The sequence below is a fragment of the Squalius cephalus genome (assembly GCF_949319135.1).
Source record: "Squalius cephalus genome assembly, chromosome: 13".
NCBI classification, from domain to species: domain Eukaryota; kingdom Metazoa; phylum Chordata; class Actinopteri; order Cypriniformes; family Leuciscidae; genus Squalius; species Squalius cephalus.
Window position 1 is genome coordinate 26,249,093 of NC_137134.1, and position 23,554 is coordinate 26,272,646.

At 36.5% G+C, this 23,554-nt stretch overlaps 2 protein-coding genes across 4 annotated transcripts in view; both read right to left on the reverse strand.

Annotated features, from left to right (window-relative positions):
* LOC307169755 (uncharacterized protein) overlaps positions 1 to 12,932 on the reverse strand; it is a 64,098-nt gene extending 51,166 nt beyond the window's left edge. The window contains exons 1-6 of one of the 3 annotated variants that reach the window (XM_079890551.1): positions 12,782 to 12,932; positions 12,600 to 12,699; positions 10,802 to 10,916; positions 5,567 to 5,671; positions 5,167 to 5,271; positions 1,232 to 1,336 (exon numbers count right to left, since the gene is read on the reverse strand). In XM_079890551.1, coding sequence (XP_079746677.1) covers positions 1,232 to 1,336; positions 5,167 to 5,271; positions 5,567 to 5,671; positions 10,802 to 10,860 — 374 coding nt within the window. In that variant the 5' untranslated portion in view covers positions 10,861 to 10,916; positions 12,600 to 12,699; positions 12,782 to 12,932. The remainder of the gene's footprint in view (positions 1 to 1,231; positions 1,337 to 5,166; positions 5,272 to 5,566; positions 5,672 to 10,801; positions 10,917 to 12,599; positions 12,700 to 12,781) is intronic. The other 2 variants (XM_079890553.1, XM_079890552.1) reach the window with 2 other exon arrangements.
* Positions 12,933 to 16,210: 3,278 nt separating this feature from the next.
* LOC307169794 (uncharacterized protein) lies at positions 16,211 to 20,014 on the reverse strand. The gene is made up of 5 exons (XM_079890620.1): positions 19,898 to 20,014; positions 18,923 to 18,999; positions 18,654 to 18,806; positions 17,218 to 17,364; positions 16,211 to 16,347 (listed from the first exon to the last, which is right to left on the reverse strand). The coding sequence occupies exons 1-4, from the start codon at positions 19,981 to 19,983 to the stop codon at positions 17,222 to 17,224; spliced, it is 459 nt and encodes a 152-aa protein (XP_079746746.1). The 5' UTR covers positions 19,984 to 20,014; the 3' UTR covers positions 16,211 to 16,347; positions 17,218 to 17,221.
* Positions 20,015 to 23,554: the final 3,540 nt, after the last annotated feature.

The following is a 23,554-nucleotide window of genomic DNA, read 5'->3' on the forward strand; positions in this document are numbered from 1 at the left end:
AGTAGCCTAATTAAACACAAGTAAGCAGTCAGTAATAAATATGAACATATAATCAAATTACAAATAAATAAATACAATAGAACAAAGTAATCAAATGTGAAATATCACTGCATATTCATCACTGTATAAACTAAATATATATGGATCTTTATAAAGTTACAAAAGGTATTTAGTCAAGAGCAGTGAGTGATTTCTTTACAGATTTATTAGACTGCTGTCCTTCTAAGACCGAATGTGGTCCAATATACTGTCTACGTTCACTTGAAATAAAACCAACTATTTTACTAGGATACGCGCCAAAATTGATTTTTTATATATAAATTTGTTTGAATTTGTCCGTACAAGTGCAAGACGTGAAAGAGAATTAAATTCAAGTCAAGTCAAGTCAAGTCAAGTCAACTTTATTTATATAGCGCTTTTCACAATACAGATTGTATCAAAGCAGCTTCACAGTATTAAATAAAATAGTACATCAGTGTTTGTTTCTAGTGTAAAACATCCATGTTTGATAATGCTGATCAATAGTATTGTTGATTGATTAATTAAATTAATTAAATTAAGTATCCCCAACTGAGCAAGCCAAAGGCAACAGTGGCAAATTCAGCATTCTCGCGCTGTCTCAGACACAGTTTTTTGGGCCGCGCTTTGGATGTTTGCATTCATGAAACATCTTGGCCTGCAAACGTCCTGTAATAATAAAGGGCAACCACTTGTTATACATAAATCAGGTAACGGTTCATGTTTTACTTACATATATGATTTAGTTTTGATCCAAATTACATGTGTGCTGAGTGAACGATCAGCAATCAAGAGCATGCAACAGACGTGTACAAATAATAATAAAATGTACAAAAAACAGTTATTGTACAAATAATGTATGCTACTGCCCACTGACATGCTTTTTAAACTATTGTTATCCAAACACCTTGAAATGCACATATGTATGTCTGAGAAATCCAAATTTTCTCAGGAGAGCATGCCCCCCAATCCCCCCAACTACCTGTCATTTGAATGCGTGTCTCTGTGTGGTAATGTAGGCTGGTGTGACAGAAAAAAATGCTCCCTAGTGGCTGCATGTGTTACTATGTTTTTGGAAAGAAACTCCAGACTGAGTTCTATAAAGAGTAAAGAAGCTTACAATCATGTTCTGTAATTTAGTAAATTTCTATCAAATACACAACAATGGAGAAATTTGCTAACACAGCAATGTAAAGTAAAACACATGAAATACCTTTTAGTAGATGGTGTTGGTTTCTCCCTTAAGGTAGGAGGTTCACCCATTGAGTTGTCACTCTTCACAGACACACAGCTGAATACACCAGAGTCAGATTTTTCACTAATGACACAAAGAACAGGGAAAAGAAAACCATCAGTCTCATTTGAAGAGATTGAAAGCAATAAATACAGTATAGCTATTAGGGGTGTAACGGTACACGTATTCGCACCGAACTGGTACAGGACTTCCGGTACTGTGCACATGTGTACCAAATAGTTAACAGTAGGCTTGTTTTATCTGCGGACGATACTTCAAAATCCAAGTTCCCACACCAACATATTAAGTGTTATGTACATTTCATCCCGAAATTCGAACAATAAATGTGGTTTTGACGCTCTTTAAAGGAGAAGTTCACTTTTAAAATGAAAATTCTGTCATCATATACTCACCCTCATGTTGTTTCAAACCTGTATGAATTTCTTTCTTCTGCTGAACAGAAAATAAGATATTTAGAAGATTATCAGTAACCAGACAGTTTTTGGGTCCCATTGACTTCCATAGTAGGAAAAAAATATACTATGGAAGTCATTGGGACCCAAAAACTGTCTGGTTACTGATAATCTTCTAAATATCTTCCTTTCTGTTCAGCAGAAGAAAGAAATTCATACAGGTTTGAAACAACATGAGGGTGAGTATATGATGACAGAATTTTCATTTTAAAAGTGAACTTCTCCTTTAATGTGGCATGAGCGGCGTGACAGATCACTGTATAGGCGCCGCAGTTCAAGCTGTGATCATCTCTTAAAGTTCCTCTTAAATAGTTACTTACAGAATAAACAAATGAACATCTGAATGTATGTTGAAGGATACATTACAACTTACTGAATCATCTTATATAGTGCAATCGCTCAATCAGTGTTTCAATGGCAGAAAGACATCGGTAAAATAGCTTAACAATATGTCATGTAGCATTACATTTACCTCAGGAAAGTTATTCAGTGTCCACAGCTTGTTAGTTCGCTAGAGAAATTAATTCTTTTGCTAAATATATGCATTATATTAGCCTATTCAATCATTATATTTACTTACCAGTTAGTGATGTCTTGATTATTTAATAGCCTATATGTTTAAATAAGTCTCTCATGAAAATTACATCCAATGTGTATAAAAGATTGTATTTCAACAACGAATTGGAGAAAACATAATTTTATAATTAGATTTAAAAGTTTTAAATTCAAAAACTGCCTTATGTGCAGTTTGCATGTTTGCATACAATGTGTTATTAAAATGGTGATTATTATATCTAAAAATAAATATTTGTGTATACTTTTCTTTTTTACTAAACAGTAAAAAAAACTTTAAAAACTACAATATATATATATATATATATATATTTATAAATAGCATCTGAATTTGTTGGCTAATAGTTTGGGCTCTGTTGTTAACCTTTAATATTATAGTAATGTGCAAGTAAGGGCTCCCCATAGTTTACAGCATTAGTAGAGCTATTTTTATATCCTTAAGAAACTTTTAGTTATAACTGAATTCATTCCACAATTTGAAATCAGACACAATTTGTTCAGTAAACCACTGTTTAATAAAAAAGAAGCAATTTTATGTTTAGTTTTCTCCCCCCTGCTGTACCGAACCTGTACCGAACCGTGACTTCAAAAAGGTATGTACCGAACCGTCGGTTTTGTGTACCGTTACACCTCTGATAGGTATGCATTCGTCGGTACTAAATTCTGTATATTTCCAGGTTTGAATCTGATTTTGATTTTGTGTATAATAATGAAATACATATTTTTTTCCTTTATCTACACAACTTTGTCGATAATGTTGGAGAAACACATCTTCTAGTACTGTAGATGCAGTTCTTCACTATATTGAAGCTACTAATCCAGTACCACAAACACAATAAACACAAACTACAGTTCAATTTGACAGAAAAAATGCTTCTCCTCATGAGCCCTCTAGTGGCTGCATGTGTAACTATGTTATCAGAAAGAAGCTCCAGGCTGAGTTCAATACAGAGTAAAGCAGCTTACAATACAGCCAATGGCCAAAAGTTTTGAGAATGACACAAATATAAATTTTCACAAAGTCAGCTGCCTCAGTTTTTATGAATGTTATAAAGAATGATCAGATGAATTGCAATTAATTTCAAAGTCCCTCTTTGCTATGAAAATGAACTTAATACCCTCCGAAGTTCCACTGCATTTCAGCCCTGGCACAAAAGGAATGCTATTCGAATGACCGTGCTTCCCTCCCTCATGTCCCCCTGAGACGAGAGATTTCTGTATTTTTTGTCTGGAAAAAAATCCTCAGATGACGCAAAAATCGTCATTTTGTGTCATTGGAGGCTTTTTTGGCCAGAGGCTAGAGGCTACTGGTCGACCGATAGTTTATTTTACCGATACCGATATTTAGGTTTGACTGTACATGCTAGTAACCGATTATTCAACCGATATTTTTTAAAATGGATACTGGATTAAAAACAAACATAACACTCCTAGGAAAACAGCGCTGAACTGAAATGTGCTAAATGAAATAAATATATAAATATGAATATATTAAAATGAGAAGTTCTACAGAACGAACTATACAGAAAATAATTAAACATTAAAGTATTAAAGGTCAAATGTAATAGCTTTAGCTATAACCTAGAAACATATGTAAATTTCATAGGTAACACTTTGCAAGTCCTATTTGTTAACAAGGATGTATTATAGCTATCGTGAACTATATGCATTTTCAATATACAATATACATTTTTACTGCATATTCATATTTTAGCAATACATTTGTACCTTGAACACTCATAGTTCATAGTACTTTAAGGTAATAACAGATCAAATTAAAATTGAAACGCAAATTAAAATGTATTACTAAATGTTGAAATTAACAGACTAACAGTGAATAATACTTCTACAGCACTTATTAACCTTAGTTAATGCTAAAAATGGAATCTCATTGTAAGGTGTTAACATTTCATATAACTCCAAAGAGTCATGATTAAAGATGGCCATATTTAAATATCTGCAAAGGCCAGAGCATTAAAATTACATAAATGTATACCTATATTACATGTATAGTCTCTCACTTTACTTCTATTTTAGAACACTTGATGATTATCCAATTAAAATAACAATATGTATTGTAGTGATAAAAAATAACTGAAATCTAATGCGTTTCTGATTTGTTTATGTTTCTTTCAGCTTCATGAACATATCAATGTTGAGAAAGCAATCATGTCATTAGCTTTAAATATGCAACTTTGCCGGCTAATGAATGCATAAAAAGTGACCAGCTGGGTATAAACTAATGAAAATAAATAGTAACAATTGCAACATTAAATATTTGGGTCAGGTTTGGGTGCGTTTATGTCCTAAAAGTATTAAATCCTCTTATTCGTTTACAAGTGCTTAAACAAACTGGCTCCCCCCTACTCTCTGAGCTATTAGTGCAACACAATCCTTCCATAGGTCTTAGATCAGGGACACAGAAACTTTTATCTATCCCACAGTTCAGACTAAAACAAAGAGGTCATCGTGCCTTTGCTATAGCCGGGCCTAAACTATGGAATAGTTAACAATTTCAGGTCAGATCTGCACCAAGTCGCTGCTGAAAACTTACTTTTATTCACTTGCCTTTATTAATAAATAATAATTTGTGCCATGCATTTTAGGAATATATTTTTTGGTATGTTGTCTTCTTTAATTATTTTTCTGTCTTTTCTCCCTGTTTGATGTATGCTTGTTTTATGATGTTTTGTAAAGCACGTTGGTCAGCCTCCGCTGTATAAATGGTGCTATATAAATAAAAATAAACGTTGACATTTGACATTCTTAAAACTTTTGGCCATGGCTGTACATATTCTGTAATTTAATCACATAGACCACAATGGAGAAACTAGCAAACAGCAATGCAATGTAAAACATATGAGATACCTTTTAGTAGCTGATGTTGTTTTCTCACTGAATTCTGGTGGTACATCAGCTGAGTTGTCACTCTTCACTGACACAGAGCTGAAAACATCAGAGTCTGATATTTCACTAATGACACAAAGAACAGAGAAAATAATTAAATACAGTAAAGCTATGCAGTTTTCTTTCTCTCTACAATAGATGGTTGTATTTATGTTTGGCTGCCTGTTCTGTCTTTCACTGGTGAATTTATGCACCCTAGTGGCTTCCTGTGTAATAGTATTACTCCAGACTAATCTAACAAAAGAGTAAATCAACTTACCAGACATCTCATTCTGTGATTTATTGTTTTATTCAGTCAAGTTATCACATAAAACTTAGTGGAGACATTAACTAACAGAGCAAAGTAATGTGCATTAAATACCTGGAAGGTGATGATGTTTTTTTCTCACTGAAGTCTGGTCCATCATCTTTTGAACGGTCAATCTTCATAGACACAGAGCTGGACACATGTGAGCCTGATCTTTCTCTAATGACACAAATAACAGAAAAAAAACTTTACTGATGAACTGAACTGAGACTTCATCCTAAAATCTGATCAGGTCAGCTACATTGGAATCTAAACTGGTAAAGTGATGCGCTGGTTCCTCACCCTTAACAATATTCACTTGACTAAAAACACATGTGGATCTGCACTGTACGTGTTTTATTATGTGTAGTGTTTATTTAGGATGTGTAGTTTTTATTGGGCCATTGTGTGCAATTAGCAAGCCCTGTTTGCCATGTATATTTTTATATGTTTACATGTTATTAAAGTTCCCACATTATTTTCATTTACTATGCACTACATCCAGCTGGTTGTTATTGCAGAATAAACTCAACACAAAAGAGAACACAAAAGATTGACAAGTCAGTGACAACGATTATTTACATAATATTTAATTGAAATTGAAAATATTGAAATTATTTGAAGCTCGAATCTCAAATCAAAAGAAAAACAGTTCCTAGCAAAGAGTTTTGAGCCAAGACAAAATAGCAATTTCCAACAACAAAACAAACATTTTAAGAGATAGTGTACAGTCGTATTTCTTATTACATGGCTTTTCCCCAAATTAATAATAACATGGACATGAAATACTGATTTTAGTCAAAACTTTCAAAATCTGACCTGTTTATTATGTTATTATCTTTTACAATGTACAAAACAATCATCAACATGAACACCACAACAATATTACTTTACATTTCGTTTGTATGAAACGAGAGTGTGAGTCCTCGCTGTAGCACGAGAGACATGAATAAGCACTGTTAAATATGTTATACATGATCAGCATGATGTAACAGACCATGAATGGTTGAACTGAGAGAATCCTGTGTATGTGACATCTTTGAGATGGTCAAGCAAGTGAGGTAAATGGGAAGCTCTATCTGTCCAAATTTTGTGCACACTTGTCAGACAGCTGCGACACATTAAGACAGCTGACAGGTTTGGGAGTGTACTGATGTACAGGAAGAATCATTCAATAAATTGAAACAAATTATTGCCACAGCACATGTTTTGAAGAGCTACAATCCAGAAGAAGACCTAGTTCTTCAGTGCGACTCCTCTGAAACAGGATTGGATGGAGCACTTCTACTGGCAGGACATCCAGTTGCTTTATGTAGCAGAGCACTTATGCCTGCGGGTATGCTAAAATAGCAAAAGAATGCCTGGAAATCCTGTTTGGGATGGAGAAACAACACCAGGACACTGTGGTTCATTCTGACCACAAACCCCTAGAAACAATAAGAAAGCACTTCTTGATGCACCTAAGAGAATGCTTTTGTTTTGAGACATCAGAGATATGACAACAATGTTGTCTAAGTTCCGGGTTGACTAATGCATCTAGCAGACACCCTCAGCAGAGCGTATTTACAAGAGTATTATGAAGGTAAAAGGATGTCATAAAGAACTGCATGCGCAGGGTAAGATTTGTGAAAGTGTACATAAGATTGCAAGTGTAAATTAAATTTGCATGCGCAAGAGAAGATTTGTTTACTCTTATCTGATTGGTTCAATCAACACACCAGTCACCAGAACACATCTTATTCTTCATTTGGCTCAGAAACGTTCTCGTTGCCGAAATGATACTTTTAATGCACACATACATGTTAAATAAATAAATAAATAAACAAACAAACAAATAAACATAAATCATGATTGCTTAATAAGCTGTTTATTACAGCACCATTAGGCTAATTAAGGCTGACTGACATTCATACTGAATTTCAAGCTGGTTAACGTTATTGGATTGAAATTTTATACATTATATAATCTGTTACACCATTGAGCTGATGTTAAACTTTACAATCAAAACATTTAATACCCATTTTGTAATAATACCATCCTCACACCCTCCGCATTCCTGAGCGCATTGGGGGCTGCTCGGGCACTGTGATTAAACAACGGCACACAAAAACATTCTATCCTCTAAAAGAGAACAGTATGTTTTTTCAACTTTAGTTTAATTAGCAAGATATTTATTTTAAAGGATAGAATGTTTTTGTGTGACGTTGTTTAAACACAGTACCCGATGCGGAGGGTGGGAGGGCGCGCACACAGACACACACCCCATATAACCCTTCTTGACACCGGCTTCAAACATTCATCAAAACCATCCATCTAAAATACATGATTGAGGGTTAGCCGGGTTAAAAAGGTCAAACTAACTGTCAAAACTATGACATATAATAGGGAGAGTCAATAGGTCAAACTAACTGTCAAAACCACATGATTTAGGGCTAGGAAGGGCAAAGGTTAATCCCTGACCCGGGAAGTTCAACCCGTCAAATGGTCAAAACCATCAATCATTTTTGACACAAGGTGGGTCATAATTACTACTACTCATTCTGATGCAGTGTTTTTCAAGTCATGTGACATGAAACATGATTTCATGGTATTTAACACTCAATTATATATTTTGAAATACTGTCTTGGTCGCACTGTCAGTATTGATTCTGATTAGTGATAACTTTCATGTGACTGATCATGCTATTATATGTAACTAGTATGAATAACAAAATGCTTTATCTGTGTCCAGATTCAACTGTAATGAAAAACCGATACTAAATCAACATAAACTCAACTTTGACAAAAAAGTAACTAATTATGTCTGAATAAAAACCTAGCACACAGGGAATACACAGCATCCTGATATACTTATATAGGGCTATACAGCCATCTAGTGGTTACATGATGGCATTGCAGGTGATAATGGTGTTTTAGGAGCATCTTATAATTTAGAGATGCTCTTAAAATACACATTAAAGGGAAAAATATTATTGCAATTCATAGTAAAATAATAATAATAATTCTGGAATCCTCCCGATCAGTAGACAGGTGAAATTATGCATGCAGTAGTGCAGATCCTAGGCCTACATTCAGCAGCATCAAGATTACACACTCTGATATGGCCTGATGAGCAGGATACATGCACTGAATTCACAGAAATGTTTTTTCTTAACACACAAGCTCGAAATTCAGTATGGATTAATATAGTCAACCTAATGGTGCACAGCTTATTAAGCAATCATGATTTATTTATTTATTTAGCATGTAGGCCTATGTGTGCATTAAAAGTATTATTTCGACAACGACAACGTTTCTGAGCCAAATGAAGAATAAGATGTGTTCTGGTGACTGGCGTGTTTACTGAACCAATCAGATAAGAGTAAATTGAGAGTCATTGAGAAGCTCATCTGATTGGCTACATGAAGAAGGTGGACCCGCCCTCCTCTTCATGCTTGCAAAACTCAATGAGTGAGAGAATCGTGCCAAAACTGGAAGCGCAAGTAAAAGAAAGACGCAACTGTACAAATCGGGTTATTTTGGGAACTTTTTTGCCCCATGAAAAAAATGGAAGTCAGAAGAATACAGATCCCATTTATTTCAACACTATCTCCCGACCAATTCGTACGAATTCGTACGAATGATAAAAAGATGGCTAAATCGTACGAATTCGTACGACCTCACTCGTACGAATTTGTACGATTTGTCTAAACCCACGTGATGGGTAGGTTTAGGGGCGGGGTCAGGGGTAGGTCATTCGTATGAATTCATACGAATTGGGCAATTCGTAAAATATGTACGATTTTGCAAAAATCGTACGAATTCGTATGAGTGAGGTCGTATGAATTCGTACGAATTAGCCACCTCGTAGAATTTGTACGTTTTCCCGTGAGATCGGGTTGTTTATTTTGACTTAGCATGAAGCTGCAGTTTCACAATACATGAATTACACTTACGAATAACAGTAAAATGCAGCAAATATTTTTTTCTTACATTGGAATGGCAAGACTGGCAGTCCAAATTCGATTTTTGTGCATATCCGATTGAAATCCGATTTAGCAAGTGTGAACAAAGTGTGAATGTAATTTTTACAAACCATATGTGGCGCATTTCTGGAAATCCGTTTCAGTCTGACCGTTTGATCGCATTTTATGTGGTTTAAGTGACTTTCTCACGACACGTATAACATAAACGTCAGACGTTGTTATAGGAAACATGCTGAAAGTCGCCATAGAAACCAATGCAGACTATGGTCAAAAGTGGGAACTGATTTGTTTTCATTAAACTCTTCAACCAGACTGCCCGGCATCTCCTAATTTCTCAATTCTTACAGTTAGCAGAAGAACTCAAGCATCACTGCAGACACAAGTAGACTGTAGACTGTCTCACAGACACCCGGTCAAGCACAGTGATATAAAAGTTAATGGCCCATGGGATTCCAGACATAGTGATCTCTGATAACAGGCCACGGTAGAGCTTACAAGAATTCAAACAGTTCAGAACAACTTGGGAATTCAGGCATGTAACATGATAAAATCATCTCCAGCATATCTGAAAAACCAAGGCAAAGCTAAGCATGCAGTATTCAAGTGCCAGATTCAATCCCAGTCCTGTACAAAGACTCAAGCATCACTGCAGACACAAGACAGTCTCCTGCAGCCAGGTGTGGTAAACAAGGAACTTGCAGTAAATGCAAACAGGCCTACTACTACAATAGAGGAGCAAAAGATCTTTAGGAAGGAGAACAAGTGGAGTTCAGTTGGACACGACCAGACAGACACCAGCAAATGTGATGTTGTTCACAAAGTTTTTTTACATTCAGTGACCATAGTTGTTTTTACAAATGGATGGTTTTGTTCAGGTCAGCAGGATGTTACAGTATATACAGATATGGTTGAATTGAGAGTCCTGTAAATGTGACGTCATTGAGATGCACAACCATGTGAAGTAAAGTGCTGAGAAGCAAGCATCCTTTATTGTTTGTTTGAAACCAGAGACAGAGTGAACCTAGGATATAACAAGCACCAGCATGAAATAGCTGGATGAGCGGTCTGTTATACTCCATTGCTATTGATGAAGAAAATAGCATTTTAAGAAAATTTCAGACTTAGGAAAGGATCAAGTATTCCAGAGGGCCACATGACAAACATATTTATCTGTGATAAAAATGTTCCTGTATATTAAATATTAGACCAGTGTCAAGCTGTTTTTAACCTGCAATAATCTAAAAACATTTATAGGAAGTTCTAAATTGAAGGTTTGCACAGCATTTTTTTTTTTTTTACTTAAGCAGGGTTTAAAACGATTCTCTAAAAACAGACACAGTCTTACCTCTGTTCCTCTGGAAGACTCATCTCAGAGGAACAGTCTTTTCCCGGGTCCGCTGACATAATGCAGCTAAACTGCCAGTGCAAACAGATCAGCACAATCCACCATTCAGTATGACCTGGAGATGACAATATGTAACTGAGATGAATAACATGATAGTTCAGAGTGATAAATGATGAAAAACTGAGACAAAGCTATTTAAAACAAAATAGGTGACAACTCTAATACAACAATTACATTGCAAATTTGCAATGTTTGCATGTGCAGCTGGATTGTAGCTACTGTAGGATTGTAATACTAATATGCTGCGCAGCTATCAAAATATCATATACACGATCATTTTGATCTTCAAAGTACCAATTTATAGAGACCAAACATAGTATAGATGAGGTTACATTGACCGTTGGTTCTATCATAAAATACACAGTATCAAAAAATAATAGAATTAAAAGACACTACACAAGACAGTAAATCATTCACACAATGTTCTGGGAAGCATGTTCTTTTATAGATCAGTTTGTCTATAAATTAATGCAGGAAATGTCTGTTTTAAGATCTGATTCTGTCTCCCCTATGGCCTCTGTCTGAATCACATGACCACATTTTCAGAGCAATAAAATCATCTTATCTGATGGCCGCCCTGGCGACTGAGGCCTTTTCTGCTCTCGTATCTCTTTTGGGGGAATATTTCAGTCCGAAAAGTGGGCTTTAAAGCTTATATTTAAAACATAATATAAAATAAAATATCAAATATCAAATTGTATGAAAACTGCAATATTGACAGTAAATAATAAAAAAATAGTCTTGAACACAGTGTTTATATCCAGTTGGATATATAAAGACTATTTTTTTTATTATTTACTTTCAATATGGCAGTTTTCATACAATTTACACACATATTTACTCAACTTCTCATTACCTTGTTGAATTTGAGCTCTTTTTCACTTGTCATTACTCATGGTTAACCCATAGCCTATTAGCCCTATTAGCCCATTAACCCATAGCCTATTATTTTATTGAATTGTACATGATTTACATTCATATTTGCTCAACCTTTAATTCCCTGGATAAATTAGAGTCCTTTGTCATGTGTCATTTGTTCATTAATTTAAGTACACAATCTATCAATCAATCTATTTTATTATTTTCGAATGCTCCTAAAATAATTGATTGTGAATTGTCATGGCCATATTTGGTAACACTTTTCAATCAGGTAAATTTGCCAACATTATTTAATGTATAACTAACATTAAACCTTGATCAACATTTGTTACTGTATTTGTTTGTTAACGTTAGATAACCTACAGCAGATCATTGTTTGTTCTTGTTAGTTCACAGTGCATTAACAAATACAACTCTTGATTTTAATAATGTATAAGTAAATGTTAAAATGAACTAAGATTAATATGTCGTAGAAGTGTTAATTATTAGTTCATGTTAACAAATATAGTTAACTAATGTTAATGAACATTGTAAAGTGTTACCTATAATTAATCAGGCTACTATGTGAACCAAAATATTCTATTTAGTCACCAAACATACAAAACTTTGGTTTGTCTAACGGTCTGGTTTAAATAGCCATGCTCGATTTCGCAGTCAATAATGAAAGAGCAAATTGGGGGTTGGGGGACATTCAGAAACGCATTATTTGTTTTTACTAACTTGTGTTTAAATAGGCTATATCCGTGTCTTTTCAAAAGTTAACTAGCCCTCCGGAATAAAACAGCCCTACTCTAATTCCAATTCGAATTTAAATCACGCTTACACCAAATAACTGTAATCGAGGAATATTAAAACTTACGTGCAGTCTTGTGCAATAAGAAGAGATTTGAAACACTTTCAGTGCTTTTTCAGTCTTTTGCGCTTGCAGCTTGTCACGTGGCACTTTTCCAAAACAGACTCTGTGAAAAGATTCTGCGTCATCAACTGCGCGTGTATTTCTAGACATTGGTAACGATTAACAGCAATAGCAGCCAATCTTACGTCTTAATTTTCCATAGAAGGTCAGAGGGTGATCGGTTCTGAGCGCGCGTTGCCAAAACACATGCTTGTCCACTGCAGCGAGTGAAATCCGCTCAGTAGGCTACTGCTGCTCAAAACGCCATATCCTGGGATGTGTCTGTCTTGAGTGTATGAATGTGTTCAGGCTAGACATGGCCAATAACATCACACTATTACATTTGGAAGGATTCCAGCTTTATTTTCGACACAAGTAAAGTATACGCTGTCAATTTAACACTTTACCAGTCTATTGACCGTGAAAGCGTCTATGCCTACTTAATTTAAAACCGAATGAAATTCAAGCCTATTATGTAAACAAAATGATTGCCGTTTGGTGTTTATCACCTTTCTTTTACATAGAGTTGAGCATTTCAACAGTTGCAGAGCATTCATCATTTGAAAAACGTTGAGCGGATCCCTTTGGCTATTATTCCTTCACCAAACATTCATGTTAATTAGCTATTTTTATTATTAATGTTATTAATTATCAATATTGTTATTGTAATTAAAAGTCATATTAATCTGCTTGGGATTGTCAGAACAAGCCCCTGAGACACTAGACACAAAGGAATTAATTAACTCCACTGATCATCTTGATTAGCGTTTAAAACTCATTGTTCCCCATCAAAACTTGAAAAAGAACTCAAAGGTTGTGCAAGTGAACACAAAGTTTATCAGGGGAACGCAAACATTTTTGCAAACAAATGCAAAGTTTCTTGAGAGAACGCAAAAGCATCAGTCATGGCCGAATGGTTAGAGAGTCAGAACCAGGAGGCTGCAGGTTTGCTTCTCAATACCAGTAAGAAAAGAGTGAGGCGCCCTTGAGCTAGGAACCTATCCCTCACTCGCTCCCTGGGCACCACACCAAAAATGGCAGGCCACTGCATTTTGGAATGCAAATTCCATCACATGTCAGTTTCACATGTTTTTTCCCTCCCATTATCATCTCCCTTTAGCTTGTATTTGTTCCTGCTGCTCTCTTTCCACTGATTGTGTGAAGCTTGTGAATTGTCGGATGGGCGCATTGGGCGGTAATCATTTCCTTTTAGTTAGGAAACAGTAATTGTTCTAGCATAAAGATCCCACACTGGTGCACATCAACTGACTAGAACAAATGCTTAGAAATGTATTGGGTCTGTGATACTGTACATCAAGGTTAAAACATTTAATAATGTAAACAGATAATAATCTACAATTTAGATCTCAATCAATCTCAGTCTTGTTTGTGGTACAATAAGATTTAAAACATGGAAAGCCCAAAAAACAATCAAGATCAAGATAAAATCATTGCTCAGGTATAATTAAATTATGAAATTTTCTTTCATATTAAAGCAGATTGAAAAAATGGACAATACAAGTTGCTGATAAGAGTTAAAAAATTAAGGGAAAACGTTTTAAGACATCTCTCTCTTGATTTACAAGATAGACAATGATGAACAAGTTAAAAATAAATACATGTCCCAATTAAGTGTTAAGGCCCTGATAAACTTCAAGTGGTGGACAAATAAGTGATGTCATTTCAAACTAAACCATTATATTAACTGCAACAAATATGTCCATATGAATTGAAATATAATTTGATTTTCTTATTATAATTAGTGAAACAACAACAACAATCAGATGAAAGACTAGAGTGAGAACGCAGATGAAATTTAAGACATTAAAAGGTACAATTCAAAAACCACTTTCAAAGTGTGATATATATCATCCAGTTGTGTACTTACATTATCCCAAAAGTTCCCAATGATTTAATCCAGATAAATTCCAGTTTTAAAAAATGTCTCGTCCCTTGTCATTGTCGCATATCAATGACGTACTATCCACGCCATCCTTGATTTCCGCTTGTAGAAACCATAGAAATAATACATTGATGCCTTATTAGTGGCCGTTTCAATGAGCCGTTAACCTAAGCCACGAATGACTATGTATTATGTCTATCTTGCACGCCGCTGTTGTGTTGTTCAGTCATCATAGTAACTACTCGCTGGTTATTAAACAGTCCACGCTTCCAAATAGGCTACTGATGTCCATTTTTATTCATTGATCTGAGACACCATGTAAACAAGACACAAAAGAAAACAAACCTTAATTTTACATACAACACCACTAAGGACACAAAACCAAAGCATAATATACAAAATATTAACAGTTTTACTGTGTTTGCCAGGTAACCAGAAGGAGAATGGTCAGGAGCACTATGTATCTGAATTCACATCTCACCATTCAGTTGACGTTAACACGTCCAGGTGAAATAGATCAGCAAGAGTCACATGACACTCAACTTTAACTGAGTAATAATAAAATGCAATACCAACCAAATTATGATATTGGCACACACCGAGAAATATTAAATATTTAAATTATAAAGTAAAAAAATAAACATAATCCCTGAAATCACCAATATGTCATAACCCACAGCTGACCTACCAGCGTCAGCTACAATCATGGTTCATGATTATTAATGGCGAGTACTAAAAAAAAAAAAAAAAAAAAACGTAAACATAGACCAACTGAGGCAAGCAGGCTTTGGGACAAACAGTAAAATAAAACAAGGATTAACACCAGCGTGGCGTTAGATGGAGAGCTTCGTGACAAACTTTGACTTGACAGACTCCCCACCCAGCAAAAATTCATTGAAAAGACAGCATTGCCATACGTATAAACAACGTTAACATTTGGTTGAAAGGTGAAAAGCCGTCTTTTTCAGGTCGTTGAAAAGACGTCTATAAAAAGGGCATCCCACTTGTGTCTAAATTTGGTTGAAAAGACGTCTTTTTTATGGTAGTCTCAGCATGAAGAATATGACAGGGTTTTCTTGTTAGAAGGTACTGGCAACATCTGTTCTTCATTATGTGGACCTGTAGGTAAGGATGAGGGAATGGTCTCCTATTCTCCCCATTATAACACAGTATAGGGTCCTCTTGGCTGCAAATGTATGTGTGGTAGGATAGCCAGAAACTGACCATATATGGACTTGTTATTCAATGTATTGTATTCCTATATGATGGAAGGTATGTCTAGGGATAGGGCTAGCGTCCTCTTCACCGTTTTTGCCATTCACCTGTACACAAGGACTCTAACTCCCCCTTTTTGTTTAAGAATTTTTCCAACCCCGTGTGTGAACATAGATCCAGCAGTGTTCATCACTTCATCGGTCACATTAGTCAGACATCGGGACTAGAGTCCAAAAATAAATACATGGAACCTTTAGATAAATTTAGACATGCTAAATACTAAAGTCTTTCAAAACTGTTTAACACATACTACATTTCTCGCATCAGTGTTAACCTGCATTTTTGGTTTTATTTCTTGTTCTTTGACAAAAAACAAACAAACACAAAACACGGAAGAAAGTTTTACTAAACAGATTTATTTGGTGTAAAAGTCCTCAAGTATGGTATGCAAAAAAAAAAAAAGACTCTTTTCGATGGTTAAACCAGCACTGTTAACTGCAATGGCCACAGGTGGTTGGGCAACACTTCTGTCTGGCAGGACATTGGCCATCATGGATCCGGTTGTCAGTGCAAAACATTTACCAGCACGCGTCACTGCATGGATACAAATATTTAACTTTAGTCAGTGCATTTAGCGTCATTCAATTTCAGAAATACAGCACACAAATTAAAGCATGAACAGGTTTTACTTGGAGCAAGTTGTATTCTAAGTATTATGAATCTTTATTTTGTAAAGCACAATCTTGAAATGGTGATATGGGCTAAATTCAGGTACTTTGCACTGCACATACATATATCTTCAGAGCCCCTAGGGCAAGGTGGTGGAAAAATATTGGCAAAAATAAAAAGAAACTTTTGCATTCTCTCAGAATTGTTGCCAGTTCGGACAAACAGGTTTCAGACAGCTCCATACATTAACAGTGAAGGGTTCCATTGTTCAGTAAGTTGGCAATATATTTACAGTTCAAACTTTCTGAATCAATACATTTGTGAGCTAAACGTTAAAACACGACACCTTTTCAATCATACTAGTTGCATAGACAAAGAGCTTCAACCCAATTCCTCAAAATGAGCCTTATAAATCTCTATGAGCAGGCGACAGAAGGACGGTCCCTTCCGACTGGTCTCTCAGCTGCCTGTTCATAGAGTTGCTATGATTGGAACGAGGTGTCATTTGAGTTAACGTTTAGCTCACAAGTTATTGATCTGGGAAGTTCGAATCTGTAAATACTGCCAATTTTACTGAACAATGTAACCACTTCACTATTAACGTACAGAACTGTCTGAAAGATTGCCAGCGGGACATTAATCAGGAAGTGTTTGTCAAAACTCACAAAAGGTCTTGCAAGAGAAAAAGGTTTTGGAAAATAAATTTTACCCCATCCCATTTTTTTCAAACCACCATATCCCTTTAGGGGCTCTGTATAAGGCGGACCCACACACAAATATAATAGATATAAATACCTATTTAAGGAGCTGTACACTGATGTCCACATCCATTGCTGCAGCATTTCTCATCATTAGGACAGTCACTGTCATGGGAACACGACTCGACACACGCTCCTACCACTTCAAGGTCTTTTTTTGGACACACTCCTGGCTTTGGTTTCTCTGTCATGTGTTTGTATAACAGCATATGAAGGATTTGTTGAATTTATAATAAAAAAATAAAATGCTAACCCACACATGAAAATTAAAACGAGGAGCGTCAACAAATTAATCTTTAAAACTGCAGTTCACCAAAGAGAGTCTAAAATACGCAGGGTTTTTTTATTATTCATTTAAAGCTGCAGTCCGTAGTTTTTTCCTCTTTGTCGCCATCTCTGTTCGAAATCTGCAATTGCAGTTATTTGTGGAATTATCAACTTTAGTGCTCAGCATGGCACAGCGCCGATGAATCCAATGTTTTGAGGAGAATGTGCGGCTGTCAGTCACGGCGCCGGTGTGGATACTGTCATTCGCAATCACAGATTCTACTTTTTGGAAGTATGACAAACATAAGAATTTTTACCAGAAAATGTCGTCTGAACACGTAAGTAACATCCACTTTTGTTCTGACCAACTAAGAAAAAAAAAAAAAAAGCATTGCAGTAAATCGCACCGATTCAATCTAACAATCGCTTATTATATCACGTCAAACCGTGCAAATAATACTTTGTTCTCAAATTGTAAATGTTAACAACATCAGCATTGCGTGACTACATTAATGCCCTTCCGATATTTATCCTTGTTTTCACATGGACCCATTCGCAGTCTCTTTTTTTTTCTCCAAAGTCTTTCGCGTTTTAGAACGGGTGAATCTCCAGTTGTCACTGGTGATTGTCATTTGAACCTTTCTGGATCCGCCATCAAATTGATAAGTAATTATATCAAGTGCTGTGAGAAAACGCTATAAATCTCCACCTCCAACATCACACGCAATATAGCCTACTAGCCAAGACTCCATTACGTGTACAGATGTGACATAATGACACAACAAAGCCTACTAGCTGAGTCTCCTTTATGTGTACAGATGTGAGGTAATGACTCAAAGACATGCTCAAATTTCCAGCGGAAATCCACCAGTACAACTGAAATACAAAAACATTTCTACAAGCTTACCGTTTTGAATCAAGCGAAGGCAAGCAGATAGTGTTGAACACTGGCTGGTTATGTACTTGCACAAATTTATTTTGGATAATTTTTAACCCAAAAAAGTTACGGACTGCAGCTTTAAATAGCTGGTGTTTCTGACGTCACAGACTACCTTGTAGCCAATCGTCAACAGCGACTTTAGCATTTCATTAACAGCAAACTATCAGAGAGTCTCTGTCATGTGTTTGCATAACAGCATATCAGTGAATGTTGAATTAATGTGTTTTGAAAGAAAAAAAACTTGATCCACACACCAATATAAATACCTGTATATGGAGCTGAACACTGATGTCCACATCCATTGCTGCAGCATTTCTCATCGTTTGGACAGTCACTGTCATGGGAACACGACTCGACACACGCTCCTACCACTCCCACTTCAAGGGTTTTATTTGGACACACTCCAGGCTTTGGTTCCACTGTGTTTGGTTCATGCGTTTCAATAACAGCATTTCAGTGAATGCAGAATGACTCCCTGTATGTTGATTTAAAACAAAAAGCTGATCCACACACTTATATAATAAAATATAAATACCTGTATATGGAGCTGTACACTGATGTCCACATCCACTGCTGCAGCACTTCTTATCCCCTGGTTCATTTCTAAGCCAACTAACATAAGGCAATAAATACAGACAAGGTCAACTTTACAGACAAATATCTCAGGAACTGTAGTAAATATCAAAAATGCATTCAGACATTTATGTGCAGCTCAGTACAAAGAACATCGGAGCCAATTTTGGACAATCACATTTTCACATTCAAGGAAAATGACACTGTCTGAATCAGCCAGTGAACAAAACGACTAGTTATAAGAACTTCAAACTTTTCAGGTACCTTCAGGACATGCTGTCGATGATCCCTTCCAAATTGTGACGAGGTGTTAAATTGTTTAAAAGATATTGGAATTTATGTCAAAAGTCAAAGTGGCAGACATGTGGTTCATCCAATCCTTTGAAACTCTGTATCCACGGCATGATACAATGAATCCAAAGACATTTTCTGACAAACTGTTTAAAAGTTATTGCAACAATAGCCATTTTCAAGATCACATGACCTGTAGGTGGCGCTGTTCTCAAATTTGGCATGGACCATCACACTATGGTTCCAATAAAGCGCACAAATCTCCATATAGATTTATTAAAGTTTGGCGGAGACACAGTCTCATATACAGAGGTTGACCTCGTTTAGTTTCTGACATCATAACTTTTGAAAAAGATGAATAAAAAAATCTGTTCATTCATTTCTGTGCAGCTCAGTCCATAGATCATCTGAGGCAATTTGTGAAGCAATCAAAATCTGAGCAAAATTTGAAGGAGTATCAAAATATCTAAATACTGTGCTTTTCATAATGGCCACACACGATGAAACAAAAACACAAAGTTTAACTTTCACTTTAACTTTCAGACAGACGACATAAAACAATGTTCCAAGAGCAAGAGGTGTCTTAAGTAAAATTTTGATATAGGTACTTCTTCACATATTTTCTAATAATGTTAAAAGATCTCACCCTCTGACTAGAGCAGAGTCTCCTAAACTCCAACACACAGAGCCCAATAAAACAGCAACCAACGAGAAATACAGTCTAGCTGTCATCCTGAGACCTGCGATGTCACAATGGACTCTGCTGGATAATGCACTGAGGTTGAAGGTTTGTAAGTGTTTTTTTTTTTACTTTTTTTTTTTTTTGAAAACGCGTTTTTATAGATAGCCTACAACTTACTAGGTTTGGCACAACTCTTAAGCTGCAGCTTTTGTAATCTAATCTTAAAGACCCTGCTAGCTCAGGTGTGTTTGATTAAGGACGCTGCGTTCACACCATGTCGTAATAATTACCGTAATAACGAGATGACATTTTTAGGTTTGTTTAAAATGCGCCTCGCCTGAAATGTAGTCGAGACGAGAGGCGGCTGCAGTGAAAGAAGGAGTGAATCAGACAAGACGACCAGTTTTCGCGTCTCGCAGTGGTATACACCTACGAAATCAAAGACGGATATCGCGGGATTCACAATATTCACGCTTGTGCACGGTGTTGCTAAAACTGGATGTAATGGACTACTTGCTCAACTACTTCAGCGTTCTACTTCATTAGTAGCCTATATCGGGAATTTACGGAGCGTTCAGCGCACCTACATAGGCTACATGAGAACATTTCTGTCCTGTGCATTCTGACTAATATTCAGGGGTGCACATAACATTTTTGGTCTTGTTCTCAGGGGAGAACCTGGGGTTGTTGCTTGGTCCTCACATTTTCAAATGCATTTTTTCCTTAACCCACCTCACGGGAGGAACAAATTAGAGGGATGCATAGCCTAATATATTGTTAAATATTGTTATCTGACTATACCTACATCCAAAAAAAAAAAAAAAAAAAAAAAATCGAGCACACTTTAAAATAGTAAAATTTTTATCAGGCAGTAGGCTAATATGGCCTAGTCGAGTCTATGCAGACTGCTTGTTATTATCAGAGATGGCAACGCCGGCGAAGGAGGTAGCTTTACGTGACAAACTCAAAAAAGGAGAATTAAAAACAAAGGCAATAGAAGGTCATCCATCCATTTTTTCCCCCAAAACGCTATAAATCCATCCTTTTTTATGTATAAATTTTTTTTTTTTTTTTTTTAAGTAGGCCTATTTTGTCATTTATGAGAAAAAACAATCTTATGTGAGTGACAGTTCTCCATTACGGACGCGACCACTCTGAAAGCGCCGCGGCACTAAAAGACTTTCAAACTTTCACAGAGACCTCAAACAGAAAGCACAAAGCCTTTCTTTAAAGCGAATTTCGTTTTGTATTAATTGTATCTTAATTTTAATCCATGTTTCATTAACCGATTTCGTGGTTTTAATAAATAAATAAAGTAAATAGGCTATCTTGATTGTTTAGGCTATTTTTTAATTACAGCCTAAGTGTAAAATATTAGGCTGTGTATACCGACATGGACCAATTATTAATATTAAATTTCATCTGTCTTTTGTAGGCATAGGCTAGCTGATGACGCACCAATGAAAAATCCTAAATGATGTGCCAAAATGCGTTTTCTGTTAGGCTACAATTAAAATATTGTACGGTCAGGTTTGCCGAAGTTCGTTTAATTTAGGCTATTTATTTATTTAAATATTTTTTTATTTTTGTCCATGTGCGCCGATCGGAGACGGAGTTCACTGCTGATATTCTCACTGCTGATATTCTGAGGTAAGAGAGTTTTCTAGTCTCGCGGCTGTCATCAGCAGCGCCTTGCATTGCACAATCAGCGGATGGCGGGCGGGTGCAGATAAGAAAATTGGTCAAAAACGTTGGTGCGGATGGATGGCGGACGGATGATGAGTTTTGCGTTGCGGTTGCGGATGAAATAGCCCACCCGCGCATCTCTAGTTCTGAGGCCTATCCAACACCACAGATTGCGCACCTATCTATCCCCAAATCTTAGGTACGCAAATGAGGGTTGCGGCAATTCATCTGGTACGCATTGTTTAATTGGGTAGCGCATGCGCACCTGCGCACCACTTATGTGCATCCCTGCTAATATTCATAAAATTTCATAAAATTCATCCGCTAACCTGCATTTCGAATGCTCCTCTTCTCATTAACAGTGTTTTTTTTTCCTTACTGATATTTCATACCTACTGAGTTTACATTTTTACATGAATTTGACTAACTCCAGTCTTTTAAAGTTGAATGAATAAATGAGCGAGGTGCCTGTAATGATGTTAAATAGGGCTATTCAATTAGGCCTTCGGTTGGTTTGAGGGTTTAGCTTATTGATTGAAACTTAACAGTTTCAATAAATAAGGTAAGGTAGGTAGGTAACCCTAGAAAAGTATGGTATTTACTTGGAAATGTGGTACCCAACAGTATGCAGATAAACCGATAATAAATAAAAACTTGATGATTTACAGCTGTGTACAACTATTTTCCTTGGAACAAATAAATAAATTATAACTCGCAGCTGTTGGTGAGAAATAATAATTATTTTATTTATAATTGTTATGCTTAAATGAAAATATTCTGACAGTGACACTTGATAACCACAGGCTACTCACACCAACTGTATAAAAAATGCCTGAACACAAGTTAAAAACTATACGCACCTTTACAAAGAAACAGACATAATTTCATAACACACATTAATTATGACCGCCGCTAGCATAGCGAAAGCGGTCATATAGGGATTGTCAAAGTTTTTTTTTTTTTTTTTTCTCGTCATCTACTGAATTTTTCATCAACGATACCAGGGACACCGAAACACCGGGGAACATGAAATTTGGTGGGCATGTAGCCCTACTAGACTTTTACGGAAACATTTCGTTTGGTCCCCGGGGGCCACTCCCCCCCCCTCCCCCCGCGCTGGGCCCCCCGTGATTTTTTCGTCAACAATACCAGGGACACCGAAACACCGGGGAACATGAAATTTGGTGGACATGTAGCCCCACTAGACTTTTACGGAAAAATTTCGTGTGGTCCCCGGGGGCCACTCCACGCAACCCCCAGCCCCCTCCCCCTCCCCCCCCCCCCCCCCGCGCTGGGCCCCCCGAAACCCAAAAAATGCAGTTTTTCCTAAATAACTACCTGAACGGTGGCACCGAGGATGAAGAAATTTTTATGGTATGTTGGTCTTAAGGGTCCACATCAACCTAGCCCATAATCACTCATTTGTGATTTGCGCCCCTCCCATAAAAAATGAAAATGCAATATTATTCTGCTTTAATCGCCCCTCTCTTCAGTGGAGATGTTCAGAACTGCACCATATTTCATGTGTATGATTAACTTGACATCCTCTGGGGGTATGCTAAGTTTCGTAGAATTTCATCCATGGGGGGGGTATAAAATAAATTCATTTATGTGCACATTTAGTGACTGTACACTCATCGGCCTGTAGATGGTGGTGTTGAGCGAAGGGTTGCTGGTTTAGGATGATACTGTCACAAACACACATACAGGAATACAAACAAATGCAAGCATGCACACACACTGACATCCACACGCACAGACACACACCCATACACACACATACAAATCCACATGCACAGACACACACACACAAACACACACGCGCACACACATGTACGCACGCATACATACACGCACAGACACACACAGACACACACAAACACACACACATACACACACACACACACACAGACAGACATGCACATACTACTACTT